The 27779-nt window shown below is 35.2% G+C and overlaps 1 protein-coding gene across 1 annotated transcript; it reads left to right on the top strand.

Annotated features, from left to right (window-relative positions):
* The first annotated feature begins 96 nt into the window (after window positions 1–96).
* On the top strand, window positions 97–26474 carry LOC118271964 (succinate dehydrogenase [ubiquinone] flavoprotein subunit, mitochondrial). The gene is made up of 13 exons (XM_035588246.2): window positions 97–264; window positions 909–1170; window positions 1634–1707; window positions 4757–4932; window positions 5423–5575; window positions 10559–10716; window positions 12648–12812; window positions 14241–14440; window positions 15727–15924; window positions 22424–22568; window positions 22870–23105; window positions 25203–25381; window positions 25701–26474. Exons 1-12 carry the CDS (start codon window positions 217–219, stop codon window positions 25356–25358), a joined length of 1971 nt encoding a protein of 656 aa, XP_035444139.2. The 5' UTR covers window positions 97–216; the 3' UTR covers window positions 25359–25381; window positions 25701–26474.
* The last annotated feature ends 1305 nt before the right edge of the window (window positions 26475–27779 follow it).

The raw sequence follows: 27779 nt of genomic DNA, 5'->3' as shown, positions 1-27779 counted from the left end.
TTCGCATAGAATAGATTTTATTAAAAGTAAATAAATAATTGTACATACATACATACTAACGTTTTTGGATTTGATAGTCAATACGTCATACATACGTCGCTAATGTCAATTTTGCGTGACTTGTGACAGCTCGCAGCAAGGTAGTGTTCGTGAATGTGATTTTCGATCGCCGAAAAACATAAAATTGTATTCTTGGTGCGGACAGAGAGTTCCATCATGAGTGCATTAATGAAAGTAGCTGTTTCTCGAAGCCCTGTTTCATTGGTAAGTCCAAACACAGAGTTTCTAATAAATATTCGAGATAACGTTATGTAATCGGTAAACGGCAAAAAAATGTTTTGGACATAGGTACGTACTAAAAGAAATCTCTCGATTGAGGGATGGTGATCACGTTGGAATGTAGAAAATTGCGTTATAATAATGAAAAGGCAATATCTTAATGATCATTTAACGCCAATCATAATTTTTTATGGAATATTTTGGGAACGAAGAATGCAAATAAATATTGAGTAATAATTTGTAATACGTGTTTAGCTCCTATTATGTCACCTGAAAAACTACAGATCATGGCTTGATTAAGGTCACCGAAGTCATCTCTCTAGACAGTACACAAGATAAATGTCAATCGTTTTTATTAACTTATCACTTACACATTGCATTATTTACATAAGTATCTAGATGTAAAACTCACATTTTTAATATCATATTAAACACTGTATAATACTTAAACTCATCCAATATTTCAGTAAATGTATTAATAAAAATGTACATATATTTAATTATTCACAAAATTTTATAAGTACATACCTACAACTTAATAAAAATCCTCTCCATTATCTAATGAAATTTTTACACCTATACACTAAATGGTACACTTCAGAAGCTATAACTATCTAAAATTGTTTCAGGCTTCATATTTGTACCGTAACCTGCATTTATCAGTGGGAGGAGCTACAGCAATCAGAGATGCCTCAACCAACACCAACACATCAAAAGCATACACCGTAATAGACCATAAGCATGATGCTCTGGTCATCGGTGCCGGAGGTGCTGGTCTTCGGGCCGCCTTCGGTTTGGTGCAGGAAGGCTTCAAGACTGCTGTCGTCACTAAACTGTTCCCAACTAGGTCACACACCGTTGCTGCTCAAGGAGGAATCAATGCTGCCTTAGGTAAACTGTTAATAAACACATTTTTTCCATGTAAATAGCATATATTTTTTTATATGTAATAATATTTCACTTCTTATATCAAAATCATGTTATATGTAGTCACAATTGAGGACTGTAGCATTGTTTTTCGGCTTATTCACGTAAAATTGTTATGAGGAACTCTACTAGTTTCAAGCCATACTAAAGGCTTATATTCATAAACAGCATTCTGTGACGCATGACGCGCCCACTCCTCTGAGTGCGTGCAGTCAAATAATTACGTGAATAAGTTGTCTTACGAAAGTTATAATATAAAATCTACTTTGACTACTCTGGGTATCAAAAACTTCAATAAAATTTCTACTTTTGGGGATAACAATCCACCTACCACTTCTTTGTGGTAAAGATGTGTATTAGCAATAGAAGCACTCAAGATTCTATCTCTTCCTAATAAAACTATTGACTGACAAACAACATATTTCAGGTAACATGGAGGAAGACAGCTGGCTGTGGCACATGTACGACACTGTGAAGGGATCTGATTGGCTGGGAGACCAGGTAATATTTCACAGAATAACTGTCCATTACATAGAGAAAAAAAGTTAAATAATTATAATTTGAATAATTATGTTCTGGTAATTGAATGTGGCTCACCAATTAAAAAGACAATTTTACTGTGAAAAAATATACATTGCATATATGAATCTCTTGTAATTCTAGTTAAATATGTTTGTATCATTCTTAATTCTTTGGATTTGTTTGTAAATAGACATCACACACAACCTGAGGATATTAAACTCAGTACCCTTAATATGAGTTTGCTTTACGTTTAAAGTAATCGAGACGAGAGCACGTTCAGCTTTCTGATTGGTTAGTTCATTCGCACTGGCCAATCAGAGCGCCAAACGCGCTCTCGTTTCGTTTTCGTTCAACGTAAATCAAACTCGTACTAAGGGTACAGATCTCAGTAACAACCATAACATAAAATATAGCAACAAATGATTAACATTCATACTGTAGCTCTAAGATTTTACTTTTCTATAAATATTTGTATAATCTCGATTGAATAGCTTTGTCAATATTGCACAACAGAGGTAGTATTTGCAGATAAATTATCACAGATTTGCAAGTTTATCGTCAATATTAGCCAAACAAATACTCAAACTGTTCCGTGTGATATTTGCGCGTTTTTTATTTTGATTATTGATGTCTCATCGTAGATAAGATCAAAGAAATTTTGATTTTAGCTCAAAATAATACCATTATATGTTATCTTAATATATGGACTTCAATCCACTTCTGGTTCACACACAGATTGTTATCTGATGATACCTAACAAACTTAAGAGTGTTAGTCAATAAGATAATAAATGGAGATTTATCTCAAATCTCACGAAATTCGCTACAACCGTTATCTGGTAGCATTAAACGTGGTGAAGTTTCATACATAGTGACAGGATTATAAAAAAGCTTTTTATATCTTTAGAAACTTAATCATCAGTCCGTGATTTAGCCCATAGTCTAATGGAAATGCATACATGTCTTTAGTATGGCCTTTTTATTCCCAAATGGGTAGGCAGATGTACACATTACGGCACGTAAGGCCACTGTGCAATGTACCCCCTTTTTACCATTTGGATGAGCCTATTGCCTTATAATAGGCGCAATTCAAGACGTCGTCGTACAACTACTGAGAAATTTATAGAACCTCAGACCCATTGCCCGGTAGTCGCACTCGCGACCGCAAGATCAACAAACCTACATAACATTGTTATTGTTAAATACTATGTAAAAAGCTCACAGTACAAAAATAAATCAAGGTGATTCCTAACTTTCATTGTGCGCACTAAAAACCTGTGCTACATTTCTATTTTAAAACACTTTTTCAACACAAAGAAAAATCACTTTGAATTTTCTACAGCACTTTTCATTGTACTTCTTAATTATCTATCTAGTAATAGTAATCATTATTTTCGCGGACATATTATTTAATTGCACAATCCTTTTTTTTTCATAAACCCAAAACCTATCTTGGCTCAAAACAGTTCAATAGTTTTGATGTAATTTCGGTAATCAAGAAAGTTTGGTTACAGAAAATGTTGAACTGACTAAAAGAATGGATATTTAATTAATAATAACTAATACAGGTTTTTATATTAACTAACAGGTTATGTCCAGATCAAACATTATCTGAAATGATGACGTCGAGTCGATTTAAATACTCTATCTCTTACATGCGGTAATTTCCATCCATTCTGAAACGTACTATGGACTTAGTGCGTGTAAGTCATTACGATTGTTCGATAACCCAAACATACTTTCTCTTTCATGATTAGGAATATTTCAAACAAGATTATCTATGTTGTTACCTGCGTCATTTCAAACTGCGATGATCGGTATTCAAATATATTTCAGGCAACTTAATAATTTCATCTATTCCACAGAATGAAATCCAATCTGACCATCTACTTCGTATTCTATTCGTTGGTCAAGTTGTCAGTGAATAAGTATGTAGTTACAGTATTTTTTTTATAAAAGTTGTTTGTAAAAGTTTGACTTTTACAAACAACTTTTTTTTGTAAAAGAGTTTTCAATTGAAGTTTCTTATAAAATTTGTGGTGTCTTTACCCTACTTATAGCCCCTATAGCTGGGATGGCGAACTAATGGCACGCGTGCCATTGACTGCAGGCAGCGCAATATTTTGGGCACGTAATTGATTACAAAATCTGTCCTATGCCTGTCGCTTCTTCAGATATGAATAAAATCAAACATTCAGAGTTACACAAATGTTTCAGTATGTACAGTTCATGCTGAACTAAACAAAAAAAACGAAAGAAAAAAAATATATAAAAAAATATGTAATGCCACATGTAGCACCACAAAAACATTTCTTTTTAAAAAATGCCACGTTGTTACGTAAAGGTTCGACATATCTGCCCTATAGTATGAAATATGTAGTGACGAGAAAGCCAGACAATAAGGCTGTTAAGAATTTATGATGTCTGCAAAACGAGGAAGTAGGTACAACAATAGCCAATGCAGATGTTATAGTAATTTAATGAGTTGAAGACTGCGCAATTCGTTATGAAATTTAGTATACCAAACACTTGATTAAATATATTTTATAGTACTACTTGTCGCTTGAGTATTAAACCGATACATATATTTACTAATTTTTTCATGAAATTAATATGAATTTGTAGAAGTATTTTTAAATTCCTAAATGCAATTTAACTGTAAATAGATGGAGATCATGACCACTTATTGCGAGGTCATACTGATTTTATGATAGCTTAATCTATACTTATATATAAAGCTGAAGAGATTGTTTGTTTGAACGCGCCAATCTTCGAAACTACTGGTCCGATTTGAAAAAATATTTTTGTGTTGGATAGTCCATTTATCGAGGAAGGATACAATAAAACATCACACTAAGATCAATAGGAGTTGAGTAGAGAGGGTGAAACCGCTCGGGAGTAGCTAGTTGTAGATAAATTACTCCTACAATACTTTTCTGATCAAGTACAATAGAACTTACTCTAACATTATTATTCTTAACAAGTTAAAGTGTGAGCATAATATTTAACTCTTATTTCTTTCCTCTCAGGATGCCATCCACTACATGACCAGGGAGGCGCCCCACGCTGTCATCGAGTTGGACAACTACGGTATGCCCTTCTCCCGCACTCCTGAGGGCAAGATCTACCAGAGAGCCTTCGGAGGACAGTCACTCAAGTTCGGCAAGGGAGGCCAGGCCCATAGATGCTGCGCTGTCGCTGACAGGTACATTCATATTTATAAAAAGCTTAAGGAAGTACAAATAAACGATATAATATTAGTTACGACAATGCCCTGGCAAAATACAATATTTTGGTCATAACTGTGACTTAATGTGAAAGAAGTGTCAAGAAACGAAAAGAGTTTGTAAGAATCCATAGAAATCTTCACCTATGGACCAACACTAATGGAACAACAGACGGCCATAATGTGATTTGGGCAAAAATATTCCAATGGTACTCACTACTCCTTTTCATCATAATAAAATATTCTCTCGCTTTTACAAATCAATTTTTTATGATATAAACCGGTAAAGGAGCAGACGGATCACCTGATGGTAAGCAATCACCGCCGCTCATGGACACCCGAAACACCAGAAGCGTTACACGTATTACGTTGTGTTGCCGGCCTTTTGGGTGTTAGGAATTTAAGGGTTGTGGGGGAATCTGGGATTGGGGAGATTCACTATCTAATTTGTAATTTCTGTTTCCACTAGAACGGGCCACTCCCTCCTGCACACATTGTACGGCCAGTCTCTGCGATACGACTGCGAGTACTTCATCGAGTACTTCGCATTGGACCTGCTGATGGAAGACGGAGTCTGCAAGGGATGCATTGCCATCAACCTTGAAGATGGAACACTGCACAGGTAAGATTCAATTTAACTTTTTGAAAGGATGGAAAATTATCAAATGACTTTTCCAGCTGTGACCCAGAGAGAGGCGGGAGGATTGTTACTATTAACTAAAAATCATCCAACGCTTGTTCTATACTGAGGCTGAGGTATATGGCTAACTGCAACCCCAGCAGACATAAACTCTAGTAAGCCCCATATTTGGTGATCTGGATCTTTAGAGATCTAGTAAATATTTATTTAGAACTTAGTAGTAGTACCGTCTTGCACTTTATCCCTAATGGGGCACATTACGATACATATTCTCACTGTACAATATACACCCTCTTTTCACCATTTGTAAAGAACTAAGTATTGTAGTAAATATTGTTTGTTTACAATAAATATAACATCATAAAATTTGTTCAGACTCAGTCTCAAATGGAAAAAATGGAATGGTTAAAACTCGCATATAATGTATACATGCCCCCGTAACACATTAACACGCTTTAAAAATAAAATCAATATCGGAGGACTTACTCGATATAAAAGTCGATTAAGTGCAAAATCTGAAATACAGTACTTAACTACTTGTTTTTAAATTACTTTGTCTTTTAAAATTAGGTACTTTGGATAATAGCACCTATGATTCAAAGTACCTAATTTTACAAGATTCCATTTTTGTCATTTACGCACAAATCTTTGTTAAACATCACTAATCTCGCAGGACATGTATTATTCGCATTATAAACAACGACTTCGTACATGACCTTTCATAAGTCATCAAAATTTAAATGTCAAAAACCATTAATGAAACCTCTCCATTCATGTATGTATGAAATGTTAATGTTTTTCAATAACGGTACTGTACAGTGTACAGCTAGCGGTTTAGTTATTGTTCATGGTCAAATAATGCATGAAGTTGCAGGCTGCAGCCTGACCAGCTTTTGAACTTTCCCATTGTTAGAAATAGTGGAAAATTTCAAGTGTTCAGTGCAAATTCATTTTTTTTTTGTGGTAAAAGCCGGTGAACGAGCAAATGGTTCACCTGATGGTATGCAATCGTCGCCGCCCATGGACACCCGAAATACCTTTGGGGGTTAGGAATTTAAGGGTTGTTGGGGAATCGGGGATTGGGAAGGGGGTTAATTGGGCCTCCGGTAACCTCACTCACACAACGAAACACAACGCAAGCGTTGTTTCACGTCGATTTTCTGTGAGGCAATGGTATCACTCCGGTCGAGCCGGCCGAAGCATGGCTCTCCCACACTTACTATTGAATTTATGACCAAGTCTTCATCGAAATTCCATTTTGATCTGACTATTTCTCGTTCTATTTCACCACTCACCAGTTTCATTATTATCTCATTTTACGCTAAAATTAATAAATAACTCATCTAAATCCAAAATCATTGCATTAAAGTAAAATTAAATAAAACGTTAGTTCTATTGAATTTCTAACAAAAACCTAGATCGATTTCTCTATTTCGGATTGAGATTGGTTATCAATTTCGCCCGATAATCGACATGGATATACCTATTACACAAATATCTTCTACTTACTAATCTTATTTAAACGAACTTTCACGGCCTCTAGTAACAATTAGAGACATTCTATAGTTTCATAGTTCAGTACCACTGTACGGTTTAACAGTAAAACTCTCTTTGTATACAAGCGGGTCAATGACCTTAAGGTCAATCCTCTCGCTCCAGTGACCCTGCTAACGACTGACTGAACAAAAGCGGCCTGGATATCAAATTATCAACCTCATTGTGTTTTAAATACAATGTATTTTTGTTTACGGGAAGTTGTAGCGTCGTTTTAAGGTTTGGATAGGTTCTGAGTTGTGTGTTGGGCGTTATTTAAAGAGACTTTGACGAAATAATGTAGAAGTGTTCAAATTATAAATAAGATTGATATTTAAAACTCTACTTATCTTCAAAAAGAAAGCTATATTAGCAATCGTGAAGAAAGAACATTACCCATAAATCTTATCTGATATAATATATTGAAACTAGGTTTTGTAGAAAAGTACGTAAAAAAATAAACTGCGTAGTTCTTTGTAGCATCGCCTAAAATAAACAAAACAAGATAACAGTATTATAGTACAGATATATCAAAAGATAAGTTTAGATAATGTTTTCTAGGATATTAAATATTTATTTACTCTGAAAAATTTACTAGAGACACTTAATAACTAATGAGTACAAAACTGTTCCTGGTCATTGAACTGGGCTTAAAACAAACGATTAGTATAACTACCTATATTATGATTAACATTTTTATTTATTCTTCGGAGTATTTAATAAATCAGTAAGAACTCTTTTGACAACTTTTTGCTTTTGAATCTGAGAAATTCTTCGAATAATGTATTAAAGTTATCGACAAACTATTATTAACGACCCCAAAAATTTGAGTCTACTTACTTTATCTTAATTTCTAACAAAAGTTATCTATGCTAAAATTAGCACAAAGACTTCTCCGTTTGTCATAAATGCTTACGTAAAAACCCAAGTGTAGTAAATCAAAGGAATATCGACTTTATAATCACAAAAAAGTAAAGTAAATTAAATTAAAACACCCAGTAGTTGAAAGTAAATAAATTGGAGAGAAGCCTATGTAACCTTTGTATTAAAATAGTGGACATCTTCCAGTTGACTTATTAAAGAATCGTAGAATACAAATGGATATCACATTCCACAACTAAAATCTTATGTTTCCGCGTACGTGTTGTACGTCACACAATTTGTATTGTGACGTCACAGCTGTTTTCTTTCAAACAAAGTGTTGTAGCTCCTTCCTCAATGGTAATGGGTTGGTTATCGATTTCAATAACAAACGTGCTTGCCCTACATTGTTATCGTTCTATTTTCTTAGTCCGATGAACTTCACATTACCATCCATGGAAAGAAAGAGAGAGAATATATGTTTCTTCTTCGCCTGACACAATGCAGCAATCATAACACGTTCACAAAATAAAACCTAAATAATTTGGTATGTTAGTGAAACAAAAAAAAAGGTCAGATAATGTTGGCAAAAAGGAAAATTAAAACTAAAATTTAAAAGTATCTACTAAACAAGACACATTTGTATTAATAAACAAATTTGTCAGTTATATTTCATATTCTTTTTTATTTTTACATAACCATTACACACTTTAATTATGATGTAAAGTGAATGATGTAAAATTCATTTTAATTGAAGCAAAAAGTGCTATTTTATTTACAGAAGCAAGTTTTAGTTATAATTGCTATTGACTTATCTCTGTTCTATTCCCAGACCACAACTGTATAGTCTATAATTCTATCTTTCTTTTGAGGGGGGAAAATCATGTAATGGCTTCTCCCGCTCGTTTGAGGCGAGAGAGTGTCAGACTGTTGCTGACCTTAAACCACTCTGTTTCTACTCCTGCTTTAAACTGGAGCCCTATTAAACCCCTATGGCCCTTGTTGGTTATTCGCAGCTCCGGATCGAATATCAGCCCTACATTAATCTATTGACTTGACTGTTTTATTGAAACGGAATGGAGAGAAATTGAACCAATTTTAAAGACCATAATTTCTTTTTCTTTTTTTTTTGAAATAACGCGCATTCAGTTCACTATGGATAATGCTTTTAATCCACCTTAATTTAGCTAGAGCTATTAGCAATGACCTTACCGAAGTTCTGTGGTTGAGGTTGTGCCCCACAAGCAATTTCTTAACCTTTTTATTAAAAGTTCTTTCAACGGTATTTTGAAAAGCAAATGCGAGAATAATCACGATCCATATTAAACAATTTTCTAAAAATACATTGAAGATAATGCGGGGCCGTAAAGTAGATACGGCTTAAATCACGCGGATTGCACACCTACGTCAAATATTCGTTATCTATGGAAAATAAAATACCGGATTGATCCGTTCTTTGTTTATGTTTGAAGGAATTATACGAAATTTTATCGCTAGCTAATCTGCGCTGTTGGTATTGTTGTTGTTGAGTCAACTTTTATCACATTTATTTGTTTTTTTCCAAACAAACATACATGGAAACTTGATTTTGAATGTCAACAGAATAGTTTGTTATCTTGCTTTGTTTTTTGTGTCCGTGTAGTGACGGCAGAGTCGAATACAATTGTCCTCCACCATTTCTATTCTTTCTATGAGGGACATGAGAGCTGAACATTAATTTGACAGAAACAGGACGTAACTGCTCTCTAAAGAACATACGCCTTTTTACTGTAATCTTCTACCCGCCTGCATTGAGATTATTGCAAACCCTCTTACGTAGACAAGACCCATAGCTTAGTAGTGGACTGCTGATGATGGTCAATGTTCCATTTCTGTAGTAATGTAATGAATGATGCCTTGTCATTGAACCAAGCAAACATAAATGCAACTTATTACCATTAGTATGAAACTGAAAACAATGATAAGTGATGCTTATGGCCACGCGGTAACCGTTCATTACATTATTACGAGTTATACTTACAAACACATAGAGGACTATTGTATTTGTTCCACAAGGTGATATTCTCTGACTGACATGAGTTAGGTCATGGCTGTCCAGTTAGAGTACAATATGCTGAATAGGCTACTTATCTACATATATGTTTGATAATTTTGTAAACTTCAGATTTAGCTTGTTTTTGCCATTAAATTAAAAGTACTAACTTCTTTCTTCTAGACCCTACTAAAACTAAAAGTACTCAATATATTTTAATAAATCCAAAACTGTATTTAAGTTTTTTTCATGGTAAGGGTGTTGGAGATCGCCGTTTATAAAAGTTTATCTCAGAGTACTGCTTCCTATTGTTTAGTTCCTTATAGTCGACTCTTACAATAACTGTGATGTAATTTTGGTGACAAAATTTATTCTGTACATGAAGTGCCGTGTACAGTATTACACGGCACTTAATATTTAATGAATCTTCTCTATTTTTTCAAAATCATGACAGCGCAGCATTATAAAACGATTCCCTCATCATGTTTAGGTACCTACTTGTACATCTCTAAATAATATTTTCTTCTTTTGTCCTCTAGATTCCAAGCCAAGAACACCATCCTGGCGACTGGTGGTACCGGTCGCTCGTACTTCAGCTGCACATCAGCGCACACGTGCACTGGTGACGGCACTGCCATGGCTGCCCGTGCCGGTCTCCAGAACGAGGATATGGAGTTCGTTCAGTTCCATCCTACTGGTAAGTTTGTTGTTTATATTGGTAATTGAGGTGGCAAGCAGTTAGGCATAAAAATATCTAAGAATGTATATTAGACACTTTTGGATGGTCATGATTGGAAGCGTCACAGATCATGTTACAATAGGAACTGTTTTAAATATTTTACACTAACACGTTTTGTTTTGGAACCAAATCGTATATATCGTATCGTAATACTCTCAGTATGAAACGAGAGTATAACGATATTACTATAAATGTTGTAACACATATTGCAAAAGTATGTACTAAATGACAACAAAAAATGACACATTTTCAAGACCTGCTTTTATCTTTTCGAGGGGAGAAAATCATCCAATGACTTCTCCCGCCTTTGGTGAAGTGAGAGGGAGTGTTAGACTTATTGTATAAAAACCACCTCGTTCCTACTATTGCTTTTCGAGCCGGAGCCCCGGCAATGCGCTAGATAATCCGCAGCTCCGGCCATGACGTATTCTATCTAGTAATTTTACAGCGTCATAATCCAGTTTTAGTAATACCAACATACTGGTCATTAACACTATGATTTTCAAGGCATCCTGCAATTATAAACAAACCAATAAAGAGTTTACGAGATTCTTCACAGTTCAGATATGAAAGGAAATTGATGTTCAGACTTGAAATGTTGCTCGCGGAAATGTTTTTGGTAGATGAGATTTTGTTTTGAAAATATCTTCGTTCAATGTTCATTTGGGCATAATGTTTGATAATCTGTCTGATGACGTTTCAACCATGTGACCATTTCTTTGCACGTTTTATCCGAATGTTAATTTGGCCATGTACCAATTATATTATCTATACAAAGTATATAAACATTTCTGTATTTTATCATCGTACTCTGGAAGCATTGGAGTATGAAAACATGTTATTTAGATTTTTCCTTATTTTTAATTACCTTTAAATAATGAGAAAGAGAATGAGTTAATGGGTTACGTTTATCGTCTTACGAAAACTAAATTGTTCTAGAGTGCTATAAAAATGTGTACATTAATCATGTGGGATGTTATCGCGCGCATGAGTCTATTTTCGTGCACTCCAAGATAAACTACGTAAACAATAATTTATAGTTACGTTGCTATGGGAACTTTGTTCCAATAACTTTTGTTTTCAACTGTCATAGCAAATGTATTCGTTATTTATTAATTTATCGACATCATATCCGCCTCTGAATGAGCATAGGCCTCCCGCAATGACTTGCAGATCAGTCAGCTGGATCCAGTATCAAATAAAGCATGAATAAAATAGATAATCAATTATTTCAGCTCAACCTTCAATTAACTTAAGTAGTATGCGTTTAACCTTGGATCGATATTCCTATTTTTGGCAAGCTCCTGTACTACATAACTGAGCAAGCGTTGTTATGAACATTTAGGGTATTTGGCAGACGCCCAAACGGAGTATTTATTTCAAAGCTATCTATGAAGTAATATTTAGATACTGTTTGATTCTGGTTGCTGAAGAATTTCACATTGATGTTCGTTTAGATTCTCATTTAATGTCAATTTTTAAACACATGCACTATTACATGTAGAATGCCAACATTTTTCTTAAATATACTGAAGAATCTTTGCAAAAATCCAACCAAAGCATTGAAGTTTTACCGGAGCTGCGGACAACGTAATAGGTTACCGGGGCTCCGGCTCAAAGCAGGAGAAGGAACAGGGTGGTTTTTAGTCAATAAGAGTCTGACACTCCCTCTCGCCTCGCCCAAGGCGAGAGAAGTCATTGGATGATTATCCTCAAAAAAAAAGCATTGAAGTTCTGTATATAGCCAATACATGAATGAAAAAATGTTTACTCCTATGAACTGGTATTGATAAAATGGTGGTACATTTAAATGCATTATAAATGTTTCTATAACTTAAACCATTGCCACAAAAAACAACTATTTTCATCACTATTTCTTTCTTTACCAGGTATCTACGGCGCCGGTTGTCTGATGACTGAGGGTTGCCGTGGTGAGGGTGGTTTCCTGGTTAACGCTAAGGGCGAGCGCTTCATGGAGCGTTATGCTCCCGTCGCCAAGGATCTGGCCAGTCGTGACGTCGTATCCAGAGCCATGACCGTTGAGATTATGGAAGGTAAGCTGTTTTAAGATATTTTGCTATATAAATAACATTTGTTAGTGTTTTGTGTGGATGTGAAGGTTTTAAGTGTGAGGTTGATTTAGGTCGTTGACAGAATTAGTCGACCTCGATTGGTTGATCTTACGGTTAGGTTTGGTTCTTAGGCTTCTGAGACAGATCTCTGATAATAATTAGAGGGCTTAGTACGACTCTGTTATATGTTTAACGAGATCGAAACAACAGCGCGTTCGCGCTCTGATTGGTTGGTTCATTCGCACCGGCCAGTACCGATTCCAACATCAAGTAAAGTGTTATTGGTGCGGTTTCGATTACCAAATTCTGACGAAGCTGTAATAACGATCAGTAATCGGGAGTGAACTACATCCTATAACAATAGGTAACGAATATATATAATAGGTGATCTAACGTACATTGAGTATTATGTAAAATTGCTTATTCCTTCAATGAATATTAGAGACGTGATTTTATGTTGTTACTATGTTTGCTACTACAAAATAAAAATAAACAATCAAAGTATTTTACAAACGTCACAATGAGGAATGCGGTAAATGACGAAATGACAACAGTACAAAGTATAAACCATAGGAAAATCCCTACCACAATAATAAATAATAATTAGTGCAAATATAAACGGTTAAGTGGCTAACTAACTGCGCCTATAAACGTACCGTTTAACCACAGTTATGTAAGCAAGGTTACTAAGAACAATAGATAATTTAACCGTTTCATGCAAGCAGTAGTTATTTCTTCACACCTGCTTGTAATCGTTATTATAGATTGTATGCTGTTTACGAGATAGTAAATTAATAAATAATGATTTATTTGCACTTAATGTTTATAAAGATGTTTCAGTGATAAGTTATAGATCATAACTCTCAAAATATACTTTTGATTGTGAATGCCTCGTTACTGAATTCGTATCAAACGTGAGAGGTCTTGGTTTCGGACTTTTAGTTACTAGCTACCGACTTCAAAAACCGATGTTAATCCAAAATCTTAATAGGTATCTAAGTATCTACATTTTAACATAAACTCTATAGAATTAATGTTGAAAATCGATCTTCATCTAAAGATTTTAGATTGAGATTGGTTATTGAATTCGGCAGTAAGACGTTTTAGCTAACGAAGTTTTATACTTTTTCGTACTAATTAGCAGACAGAATTCTACATTTCTGTCTCGTACACCCGTACGAGACAGAATTTAGAAAGTTCATCAGGATCAGGATGAACCTTCCTTTCTACCTTTCATAAAAACCCCGCTTGCTCCGGCATCGAAGTTTCCAAACCTTTAAAAAGAACCTAAATTATGTATGTTTATTATTTTTGTAATCGGTGCAAATAAACTGTTTTTCAAAAAACCGTCTCTTCTCTCTTGCCCACAACAACCAAAACATAACAATAATTCTTACATTCTTCCACCAGGTCGCGGCTGCGGTCCCGAGAAGGACCACGTCCACCTCCAGCTGCACCACTTGCCCCCGGAACAGCTGAAGCAGCGTCTGCCCGGTATCTCGGAGACGGCCATGATCTTCGCCGGAGTGGACGTCACTAAGGAACCCATCCCAGTACTGCCCACCGTGCATTACAACATGGGTGGTACTCCCACCAACTTCCGTGGAGAGGTTAGTGCTATATTTATTTTTATAACCGATTTCAAGAAAAATGTATAGTATTTCCGTTTGACCTGTATGTATGTGATGATTTTAATGCGGTTTTCAGCATAGTATTTTTCAGATTTAGGAGAAAGTTTGAAGTAATTTACCCGACTTAAAGAATGTACTTACTCACAAAATCACTTATTGATTTTTCCATAACAACATTATAATTAAATAACTCTAATCATCATAATTGTATCCTGTAACAATACAATAATATTTAATTCATTTATAAAATCGAAGGCGCAATTTCGCATTGTTTATTTCCAACACAAATGCATTTTCCTGATTTACTGCGCATTATTTTTTCCCGCGCTCTAATTTCAAGATAACAGTAGTAGGTAGTACGTTTACACATTATAGGGAATTATATGAGAAGCGTTATCGTCTTGAGGTCAGCTATGAGTGGTTCCTTTGAGTACAGACTGCACGTCAAGCTATACAGGTCCAGTATAAACTGATCTTTGTACGTGTGGAAATATCATACAACGCAAGACTATGTTAAACTGGTATTGTATGACTTGATGTGATCCCTTTGAGTGCAAACAAATAATATACTCATTAAAGTCGTATATGACATATTGATTAATTGAACTATCAACCCTTTGGCGCGTTCCACTCGAGTATTAAGTACAAAGAACATATAACGGCGCCATTTAACTTTATTATAAAGGGCAAGCACACTCATTGACATTATACAAGTACCTATTTAGTGCGCGGTAATATCATGCTAGAATGTTCCACAGAAAAACTATTGCTGTAACAAAACGTGACATTTTTGTTGAGTAAAAAAGTGCAAAGATACTTCTTTGTTACTTTTCTCTTTGTTTTAAAGTTTAGATATTTATAATTATTGATATCAATTATCAGTGTTATGGATTCAATATATTATATGATTGTTTTATTCAGTCTCTGATCGTGTAAGGAACTTAGATAAATTAATTACAACTACAATCGTAAGTTAGATTACGCGTTACTTACGCTAATTATCTAAGACTGGATTAGTTAGTTAGTTGCAGAAATAATATGACGGATATCGAATAACTAAAATAATCTCTGAAAGGTTTAAAATGCAGTGGCAGTGATGCATTCCTTATTGTACGCATAAATACACTTTAATCAAGTGCGACCTGATCCGTAAAACACATAAATTCAATATATTAGCTTAATATAAAGTTTACATTAAGTTATTTTTAACCGACACAACAAAAAATACATACGACAGCCAATAACAAGATTCACGTCTTGCCCAGGTGATCACTCACTACAATGGAACAGACAAAGTGGTGCCTGGTCTTCTGGCCGCTGGTGAAGCATCCTGTGCATCAGTGCACGGAGCCAACCGCCTTGGAGCCAACTCCTTACTGGACATCGTCGTCTTCGGCCGCGCCTGCGCCCTGACCGTCGCTGAAACCAGCAAGCCTGGTGATGCTCAAGCCCCACTTAAGGATGTAAGTGTTATTTTATTATCTTTAATATAAAATTAAGTCGGATTTTCCTTTGTGACGCTATAACTCCAGAACGCATGAACCGATTTGCACGGTTTTGCATACGTTGGAAAGGTCTCGGTGTCCGTGAGGTTAATAGCAAAGAAAAATTCAGGAAAGAAATCAAAGGAAAAGCAGGGAATCGGGGAAAATCATTGGTGGCGGAGTTCGCCGGGTTGGCTAGTTTTATTATAATTGTCTATGTTAGTTATGAAATAATAGTATTGTAGTGCGTGAAAAGACTGAAGACTGTTGATGAAGCAAAGAAGTATGTAAGACTAGCTACTTCCGCGCGGTTTCACCCGCTCTGCTCGGTTCCTATTGATCGTAGCGTAATGATTTATAGCCTATAACCTTCCTCGATAAATGCGCTATCCAACACAAAAAGAATTATTCAAATCGGACCCGTAGTTCCTGAGATTAGCGCGTTCAAACAAACAAACAAACAAACTCTTCAGCTTTATAATATTAGTATAGATTCGTAGCAATTGGCGTTCCATTGCTCTCAAGGGAGACATGCATAGGTTATGTGTGCATGTTTGTATCTCGGAGTATATTATCCAGACTTAGCGCTAGAACTACATTACCTAGCAATAGTTATATGAGTCAGCAATCCGAACTCAACACTTCAAGCTTGAAAGTCACTTTTGACACGCTACTTGACATCGTCAGACGGAATTTACGCTTTACATTGCAAATATTATAAGAAAAACTGATTCCTAAAATAACTATTATTGGGGAAGGGTGGTCGGTTATCTGTTGTCAACTAACTTACACCTTATTACACAACAATACACAATGAAAACCTTCAATTTGTCATTTGACGTATCGGTTTTGTATGGGTCATGTCTCTGTTTCCTCACCTCATTTGGACCGCGACTGTGACCATAGCGATGATAGACATATTACTGACAAAAAGTCATTCAATACCTTTCTTCTATTACACCAACATTTATTAGGTTTATTTCGATTGCTATCACTAAAAGCTAATTTGTCTAACGCCAGACGTTGTTAGGTTTCATCATTAGCCCCCGCATACGTCATTATTACTGATTCCATCTACCGTCGTAAGACGTCAGTTCAAAGTTCATCCGTAACGTACATAGATGTCACTACTGTGCTGTTACTATAGACTAAACACAAAATGACGTCAAGGTGTTTTGATTGCTTTCTTGATACTTTAGACTTGTGTGTAATTGAATTGCAATCTTATTGTTTTACAGTATAGTTGAAATTGTAATGAGTAATAAATTAGTGGTTTGAGGCTAGCTTCCTATTGTGACGTTTTTGTAGAGTTGGTAGCAATTCGTTACTATGCTATCGTTTTTACAAAACCTTCTCAAATATTACCAAATAATAATGACCTAATTTACCATGTTTTTTGCATTTCTATTTAAGTCAATGCCAAGCAGATCCCTTCATAAAAAAAAAACTTGTATACGTGCCAAAAATAAACCAATAACCTAAAAATTTACTTAATTCAAGAATTAATTCAGTTGCGCAACTTGACCCTCGACCCAAGATCGGCAACGGACGATTTATTTTAATCTTCGATCACATTATGTATTTTCGTTCCAAAAGTAACATCTTTTGTTAATAAAAAAACGTTACCTCGCAACAGGTACCCGAGTTAACCTATAAAATTACCATCTCATACATTTACCATAGATTTGAACGTTCCAAAGAGTATTTATGCATTAGAAGGCTCTTTTAAAAGTCAATACCGTTGAAAGTGACAGTTGTTTCCATAAATTAATAAATAAACATAAATGATAGAACAGTGTAGGAGTTGTCATTGACACGGTTCACGATTGTGGCGCAGGCGCAGGACGTCTAGTTCCGCGTCACTGATGACGTCACGGAATATTTTGACACACCCATCTGATGATTTCATTTGATAAGAGGAATGATAAATAGCGTTGTTACAAATAATGCACGCATGTAAGTAGGTATAAGTACAGAGCCAAGCCAGCAGCATGTCAAGCTACTCAAATCTGACAATGTCTTTCATTAGATTTTCGACTTTATATCAAAACAATAAAGTTAAAAATCGAATGAAGAAATTTTACACAAAGGAATATGTTACCAGCTACTGTCACTGATTTATCGTCAATAACAAGTTGGTATTGTGCATAACATAACTGTAAAAACGTCAGTGTTATGTGCACAAGTGCAACTGTAAATATTACCAAACAATATTACTTATTGTCTGTTTAATGATAAATGACGTTATAAAAATTGTCGATCTGAAAATAACTCTAAAGCCATAAACAACAATAATGTCACCACATGCAAGGGACATAAAAGATGCAGTTGTTAAAGAAAATATTAATTATATTTCTCTTGATGATGTGACGGTAGAAGAACTACAGTTGTCAACATCCCTCTCTGTCTTCCTTTGGGTCTCATAATGCCTTTGGGATATTAGACAAAGACCCGGTAGCACCGCTCTAATAAAGATAAAACGGATCGTTTTAAACTGAGCTCTCCAACCCCAATCTTATAGAAGCCCATATGCTACTCTTACGGGTTGTTTATATACGAATGATAAGTAATAAAACTACAATATTTATGAAGTCCAAATTGCAGTCCAAATGTACATACATTTATTAATAAATTCGCATTCAAATTTCATTATCAGTGTAATGAAACTGGCGATTACATGCCTAAAAATATTGTACAAAGAAATCGATAAAGCGTATTTAATCTGTTTGTATTAAAATTAGAACATAAATATAATTTCATTATCATATATCAAACACAAGTCGTCCTGTGTCGGACATACACTTCCTCCAATATCCAAATCGGTCGGTTGTAACCGACCATCATCTAGAAGCGACTCCAGATCGTTGATTAAAAGGTTCAGGTTTATCAAGTAGTACTATTGATTTGGTGACAATTTATTATTGTGAAAAAACACTTTCACCCGTTAAGGTAAATTTTATAGTTATAATATTTAATAAGGAAGACAATAATAAAAGAAAAACATGATTGACCTCTATCCAAGATTATTTAGACAAGTAAGAATAAAAAATGGGTCTGTCACCATTTACTGGCACCATCTCCACCAATTACTAGCATAGAGCAACCCAATTATCAGCACCTCACTATCACTGTTAGGAATTGCATTAAAAAAATTAGTTACATTATTAAAACCTGTTTTAATTTATTTATTACATAGTTAGTAAGTAGGTAACAAAATAATTACTTAAAATCTAATAATACTTTTATCTGTATAAGTCGAGCAAAAAAAGCGGCTTGGCCGTACCATCCTTTTCTCGAAGCCATTCAGGCCAATCTCGACCGTCTATATCTTCGTTGCGGATAAAACGAGAAGCCTGAATTTTCAAATACTAAGCAGGCATTATACAAACATGGTATATTTGAATTTTCATTAAATTTTAACCATTACTTTAAGAATTATAACATGTTAAAGTTTCGAAATTTTGTCACTGAGTGACAGATCATCAAAAGTATAAAGCACTTTTAACAGACACAGAAGCTTAAAATTTTTGCATAAAATTAGTATTTAGTACCTAAATCAGGGGAAAAATTAAATATTTTGTAAATTCAGTCCAGTTTTTTAGATACATCAACTGCATCAATAACTTTGTAATCCTATAAAAATGTATGGGGTTACAAAGTTATTGATACAGTTACAATTTCATCACACCAATAACTTTGTAAACCCATATAAATGTATGAGATTACAAAGTTATTGATGCAGTTACATTTTATTGTTGAATGAAATAATTGAATCTACAAAAAGAAGTGAGATACCATCAAAAACATTCTGTAAAAAAATCCAAGTCGCGCGCCTCATCAGTTTATTATGTACCGTAAAAAAATGTGAGATCCATGTAAGTAATACCAAGTCGGTTATTTTATTTAGTCCCTACTTAAGAGACCTTCTGTCTTAAGTTATTATGTAAATTGTTATCATATCAATATTACATTTATGTTCCGTTTTAAATAATTTAAATAGATTGACTTGTCCATTGCATGAGAACACAAGTGTTCTTTTGTTGACATTTCTCGTATTATATTGTTTAGTCTATTTCATGACAATGAATTACGATGGTCTATTGCACGATTACCTACGTACGATGGCCAAGTAAATCTCTTTTTTTAACACCTTTCCGTTCAGATGGTTTTTCAGTAATCAAAATGTTCTGTAATCTGACTGGTGTTAGTAAGTTGATTATCAAGACATACCAGTTGCGCACTACTGTAATCTCTAAAGTTGTCGTAGCTTGCATACCATCTACAAAATCTCTGCTAATAATACTGGTAATAAAACTCCTAAATAGAAAAAAATAAGAAGAGATGATGAAATTCTAGGGAAACCAATTTATCAGCATGCTTCTGATCCAATTATCAGCACCATGCTTTGTTTTGATTATTAGACAAAGTAAAATCAATTCATAAAATAAACATAATTTACATAAAAAAATATGAAATGGTACTTTATCTTATCATCACTGCTGATACATTTAGAAGTTACATATTGTCCATTATCAGCACTACTTTTTACCAATAATCACCAAAACCTCAAATTCTACTCTTCAGATTATCATCAAAAATTATCTCAAATATCAGAAAATCAGTAGTTTCAATATTAAATTTGTAAAAGATACGATATATCATAAAATAAACACGTGACCTTAACGGCGATCACAAGAAACTGGCAGAAGAAACTGCAGTGTTTGTTTACATAATTTCCTGAGGTCTCAAAGTATGATTTTCCCAATAGCAGGATTCCAAAAACATACATTTATTTATTTATAAGTGTGGTTAGTAGTGAAAACCTTAGAATTGGTCGATTTATTCAGAGTGCTGATAATTTGGTGCAGTGCTAGCAATTGGGTACCCCTACTACCGATTTGGTGACTCTGTGAAAAATACATTCTACTCTGCCGTCATCGCGTGTCTATTTCACGGCTGTTATGTATAAACGGATATTGTGTACGGTATATAAAAAATATTCCTGCCAAGTTTGTTTGCGCCGCAAATTTTCCGTCTCATGTAGCACCGGTTTTTGTTTTTATTACTTTTTATAGTTTTTTATACAACCCACGTGCAATAAAGGCGCTTTAAATGGCCGTTTACCACTTCTCTTTAGTTTTTTTTTTTTAACGTATAATTAATGTAAATCTTGTTATTGTTTTATGAAACGATTTCTTATGGATGTACGCCAAAAGATTTTGTTAATTAGGAGTTTCTGTTGTTCGTTTTGGGTTTTCTTGTCTTGTGCCAAGTTTTTTTCGTGTATGGGAATCTTCTGAGACTGTGTCTAGACTTTATACTGAGTCAGATGAGCTCTCGCTTCGTCCTTTGTGTTTTGATTAAGTCAGTTAAGTAACTATATATAAGCATATTGTATAACTTTACAACTGAAGTATACACTTCTGATTATTATTATTTTCCACTGCTTATGAAATACAAAATAAAATAATATTTAATACTTAAGTCCAAGCTACCGGTGGTTAGGCCTCCAAAGACAGAAACCTCCTCACAATGCGTGCCATTTCCAGGAGAATCTCCAAAAGAAAAAAAGCCAGCCTCCTAAGGTGGTTGTTGAGGCTTTTAAGGATCAACATCTTTGTTATTATGTATTAGATTTTCAAAACAAAGATGGACTTTATCTTAAACTAACAAAAGTAATATTGATAACAAACAACTCTATAAACTTCCAATATAATCAACAAATCACCAAATCAGACTCAACATAACTTTTTTAATACCTAACTCAGATCACTAATAAGAATGATACGTGAGTGCTCTGTATAAGTAGTAGCGTGCTTATCATGCGCATGCGCACTTTACATACACACAGGCCACTGAGAGGGAATACAGACATTGTAAAATGTCTCACTATCTACACTATATTTTGACCTTCTTAACTCTTTAGCGGTATTACGCAGACTGTGATATCTCTTCTCTTCTTAACATAGTGTCATATAGTCAGTATACATTGTTGGGTTATATAGACCTCACGCCTGTCTCCCATAGGGGCAGACAGAGACAATGGAACGCCAATTGCTACGAATATTAAATATTGTTGGTTTATACTGCTTCGATAAGTAATTAATGTCGAATGATTGCAAGTAGAAATGTCCAGTATGGGGTGTTAAGTTAGATCCCTAAATTGAGGAATCTTTTACTTTAGTTATTTATTTAATAGCAATAGGATTCTAAAAGTGTCCAGCTCTGATTAAAAAAGTGGGTCCTATATATTTTGTTGATATATGCGTCACTATCTATATGATATATGTTATATTTTCACTTATTTTGAAACCAGGAACGTAGTTTATAATTTATCTTATAAGTTTAAACAACCACTGTCTGTCACTCGTTTATGAAATGGAAAATCTCAATGTTATTAAAATCATATACATTTATAAACATTATCAGACATGTATTTAATATTAAACGTTACATAATACATTATTAATTTATACAGTCGACCGGCGAGGCTAGCATTGCGAACCTGGACAAGGTGAGGTACGCTAACGGTACGATCTCGACCGCTGACCTGCGTCTGCGCATGCAAAAGTGCATGCAGAAGAACGCCGCTGTGTTCAGGCAGAAGAGCACGCTGGAAGAAGGTACGTTAAATATTAATATGGTGCTATTTACTTTTAAATTTATTATCTTAGGGTTTATTTTTTATTATTTGTAAATGATTAAGTAAGGGTTAATATAAATATTCTTTTGGAATTTTGATGTGTTAAGTAAGTGTAATTTAACGACCCATGTTGTTTAGAAAAACATTCAATTTACAGCATTTTGTACCTCTCTTTGAGGAGAGCCATAATCTCCTATCTTTGCGTCCTCCCTCTATCCATCTAGCAGCCCTAATAAATTCCACAACCAAAACACAGTTTCCAAAATCAACTCTATTAACAGGTCAACGCCTCATCCACGACATCTACAAGCAGATCAAGGACGTTAGAGTTTCCGACCGCTCCCTGATCTGGAACAGCGACCTGATCGAGACCTTGGAGCTGCAGAACTTGCTCATCAACTCGGTACAGATTGTAGAGGGCGCTCTCGCCCGTGAGGAGTCTCGTGGTGCCCACGCCCGTGAGGACTTCAAGACCCGTCGCGATGAACTTGATTATTCCAAACCTTTAGATGGACAGGTGAGATGATCTTGTTCTTTTTCATGTAATAGGACAGGTGGAACAGGTGATGGTAAGCAACTAACGCCTCCTATCAACGCTTGCAACGCCAAAAGAGTTCAAATGTGTCGCGGGCGTTTAGTCTCAAAGTATCTTTTGCAGTGCAGACAGTTATGGTCGGTTGCGGTCTGTGAGCTTTATTTTACAACTTGTCAATGTTTTTTGTATAGTTTCGTATAATAAACTTAATTAGGTATCAAGTATATATCAAATTAATTAGGTATCAAGCAAATGACTGAGAGAATCGAATCCGCATTACAACGGACAGTAGTAGGCCAGCGATAACACCAATCGTACAGTCAAAACAATGTTGTCTAATTTTAGCTATTACTATATTCTGTTGTTATTAGATATTTGTAATCATCATTATTAGATATGTGTCTATTCTCTGCCAAACGGAGTCAATTTCCGCTGGCTCCTACTTTCCGAAATGTATCCGTTCCAATATCGGATCATCTAGAGCTTCTTGGCGTAACTCTATCGCCAACGCTAAACTTCGGCTCTTATATAGAGTCGAAGGCGCATCTGGCTGGTAGGAAGTTGGGTATCCTCTCGAAGGTGAGACGGTACTTCACACCGAAACAACTGCTGAGCCTGTACCAAGCGCAGGTTCGGTCATGTATGGAGTACTGTTCTCACCTTTGGGACGGCTCGGCTAAATGCCAGCTAGATGCGCTCGAACACATTGAAAGGCGTGCCAAGAAGCTCATCAACGATGATGCGCTTGTGGAGGCCCGGCTTCAAAGCCTTGAACACAGGCGCAAGGTCGCAAGCCTTTCCGTTTTTTACCGGATACATTTCGGAGAGTGTGCGGGGGAATTGCACAACTTGATTCCCCCTAGTCCTTTTCATCATCGAACCACAAGACAATCGGCGAGGCGTCACCGCTTCATGGTAGATATCCCACCAACTCGCACGAAGCGCTTCGCTTCAAGCTTCCTTGTGCGAACTGCTAGGGAGTGGAACTCCTTGCCGGAGTCTGTGTTTCCTGATGGGTATAACCTGGGTGTCTTCAAGGCCCGAGTGAATAGGTTGCTTATGGGCAGACGTGCTCCACCGTAGGCCGCATCATCACTTACCATCAAGTGAGATAGCGGTCAAACGTCGACCCATTAAATGTAAAAAAAAAAAAAAAAAAAATCAAAAGGATTTAGCAACGCGATAGATAGCAAATAAATAGTGTTTTTAATGCTTTATTATAGGTGTAATAACTAATTATACCAAAAAGGTTGCTGACCGTCCAAAGTTTATGATTAATAGACCGAGACGTGAAATTATTTAGAGATGAGATAATACCGAGCGCACGCTCGCGCAACGTGACAGCGGTAGTGTAGTGCGACTATTATTATCGATAATCGATAGATAGTTAGCAAATTATGTAGTAGAGCACCATCATTTCGTTACAAACCTGTATTGCGCCCACTTGTTTGGTTATTATGTTCCAAGGTCTGCGTATTTCGTAAAAACTGGTTTGTGTACGCAGACAGAGTTACTTATTTCCGCGTGTATATTATGTTTTAAACGGCTCTTTGTAACTGACTGGTTCTTATTGTTGTATTGTAGTTTAAATACTCAAATCGGACGCTATTTAGGGCTTTTTCGATTTCAGAATAGGCTAGTTTCCTACTAGTCAAATTCAATACTTTTTTCGAAACGTCAAAAAACTATTATAATGTATGAAATAGTGCGTTATAACGTCATCAGATTTTTACGCTAAATAGCAGACTTATTTCTAGAAAATTAACTAGAAAGGATCGAAAATTAAGTAGATCATCAAATGTATGAATGAAAGTGTTATTATTTTTGAGAAATAATATTTTATTGTATTGAGAATTAGTTAGACCGTTGATAGTTAAATACCAAATAGAATTAATAACGTAATGATTATGATAATATCTAGGTTCACGAACAGGTGTAAGTTTATTAGGTTAGGTTACTAAAGCAATTCTTACGTACCTGTTCCACAATAATGTAGTGATGTAGTCAATGTCATATTTACTATTGTTATAAATGAAGAACACGTCGACAATTATTAAGAAAATATACCTTTTAACACAGACTAAACTGCCCTTCGAGCAACATTGGAGAAAGCACACTCTAGCAGAGACCAACATAGAGACAGGAGAGACGAAACTGTCATACAGACCTGTCATCGACGACACACTCAATGCGCAGGAGTGCAAGACAGTGCCACCTGTCATCAGGACCTATTAAACACAACTCTTAGTTGAAGTTACGTAAGTATGTTTCTTTAATAAATTACCTATTTAGATGGAAATTTACTAATTATTTTTTTAGATGTGGAATAAAGTAAAGTAATAAATAATTAGAATTTGTCGTCATCATCCATTCCGCTGCTGAAATATACTATAGACCTCCTCTACATAAAACATAATTTGCTATACTTAATCTCGCTTGGCAGCCTGGTTGAAGATCGCAGTTTAAATAGTTCAGGTCTATCAGAGAGCGCTGCTGTTCGGTCTCTTTATACGTTAATAAGTCGGCTGTAATAATGGTGATGATACAAAAATATTAATATTTATGTTTTATTTCCAGGTAATAATTATAATTTTCTCAACATGGGTGCTGACTGAGCCATTCAGTATTGTCACAGCGACTGCCCTGCCCACGTAGTGTTCATTTCAACCTATTTATATCATTAATTATTTATTTTTAGTTTAGACATGATTAAGTTTAACAGCTTATTACAGAAGAATACTCTCTAAATTTCAACTAACACAGGTCCTAAGTCGTTCAGTACAAATGCAGTGCCAGATTGTACGTTCCTTTTGATATTGTAACATGTTAATCATGGACGAATATTGTTATATATTTCGTAAATAATAAATATCAGCATTTATTATGATTTTATTATACTTATACTGTCTCCAGCAGCCCCAGGGTACTTAAGAAATTTATTATTAGATACAAGTGCCACATCTCCTCAGTCACCGTCTGATGCAACGGTTGCAGATCTTCGATACTTTAATGAAATTATCACTTAGCCTGGATGCTAACGTGATAACTTTTTTTATGGATGTTATTTCACAATGATAATCATTTTTGTTATTACCTTTAATCACAATTTACGAATCTTGAGCACAAAATAACTATCGGGTTTTGTCTCAAACTATTTTCTAAGGTTCGTATCGTTTAGTATCTTTGTGACGCATTTTTAAATAAATTGATAATGTAATTTTTTGTGTAAAATTTATTTCGTGTTCAGTATTACGGTGAAATTAAAATTAAATCATGAATGTACAACACTTGTGTAGATGTTAAGACAAAGATGTAAAATATTAAATATTATTAATAAAAAACAGCACCATACTTATGTTTTTTATTTTTTTATAGGTACCTGTCGCGGCTTAGGCACTTTTATTCCCTTTGCTATAAAGTTCAAATCACAATGTTCAATACTCGTGAAAAGTTACATACAACTGAGTAAACAAAGATAGAATCACTCATAGCTCGACTTTCGAGTTCGAGTCATATACTTTTAGCACTTAGTTTTCCCTATGACTACTCTCAGTATCTGCGAAAGTACACGATTACTCATAAAAGAAGAAAGCTTGCATTGTCTATCTATCCATACTACCAGCATACACATAGACGCATTGTCTAGTTCAGTACATAACATATTAATATTTTTATTTATTTACATAAGCACTATTTAGCAGAATAAGCAACCAATTTAGCAAAATAATCACTTTGATTGAATTATTCATACTTGTCGACATCGATTTGTGCTTGTTCAAGTAGATTTGTATTCAGTAACTTGTGTACTTTACATAGTTATAAACGCGAAAGTTAATAGATTCAGTCTTTTTTTGAGGGGGGAATATCATCTAATTTCTTCTCCCGCCTTTGGTGAGGCAAGAGGAAGTGTGTAACTGTGTGACTCTTACTGGCTAAAAACCACCCCGTTCCTACTCCTGCTTTGAGCCGGAGCCCTGGTAACCCGTTAGGTAGTCCGCAGCTCCGGTACAGTCTAAACTTGTATTTACGTAACTATTAACTATCAGTATTCTCTACATCAGGGCTTCTCAAAGTGGGGTATATGCGATCCCATAGGGGTTCACCATATAACGGTAGGGGATTCGCGACGAGATTTACATAAGTGCCGTGTTACCGAGTCTAGTCCGAAATAAGAAACAGTTGATAACAAAAAAATGCAAAAAAAAATATGAAAACAGGTCCTTTTTGGAAAGCCACTGGCTTGTTATCCGGATATTCCTACAGGATCGGGTCCAGCTCATACGACGAGGGCGAGGCAGCACGCAGAGAGGTAGTATTATAAAAGCACTGAACTTATTGTAAATCTTCATACATATTTATACATACAAATTATTCTACAGCTACAAATTAGCAAATTTAATGGACCATTGAACCGTTTATCTAAGTAGGCACGTACCTACGTTCACTGTGAATGGAAATTTACTTAAATCTGATCTTTGTAATCTATTATACTAATTGGCAATGGAAAGCCAGGAACTGAACAGACAATTAATACATAGATAATACAGTAAATAGCGCTGAGTACTATCACGCTCACTATTAGAAAGGGACAACACTAAGCGCCTGTTTCACCACCTTCATATAAGTGCCCGATAAATTGGTGACAGATAGTGCATA

Source organism: Spodoptera frugiperda, chromosome 5 (genome assembly GCF_023101765.2).
Source record: "Spodoptera frugiperda isolate SF20-4 chromosome 5, AGI-APGP_CSIRO_Sfru_2.0, whole genome shotgun sequence".
NCBI lineage: Eukaryota > Metazoa > Arthropoda > Insecta > Lepidoptera > Noctuidae > Spodoptera > Spodoptera frugiperda.
The sequence above is the reverse complement of the archived record's forward strand: the minus strand, read 5'-3'. Positions and strand labels throughout refer to the sequence as shown.

Coding starts and splice junctions, on each gene's coding strand:
- LOC118271964 (XM_035588246.2), top strand. CDS start 217: ATGAGTGCATTAATGAAAGTAGCTGTTTCTCGAAGCCCTGTTTCATTG. Junction 1,708..4,756: donor CTGATTGGCTGGGAGACCAG/GTAATATTTCAC, acceptor CTTTCCTCTCAG/GATGCCATCCACTACATGAC. Junction 14,441..15,726: donor CCACCAACTTCCGTGGAGAG/GTTAGTGCTATA, acceptor CGTCTTGCCCAG/GTGATCACTCACTACAATGG.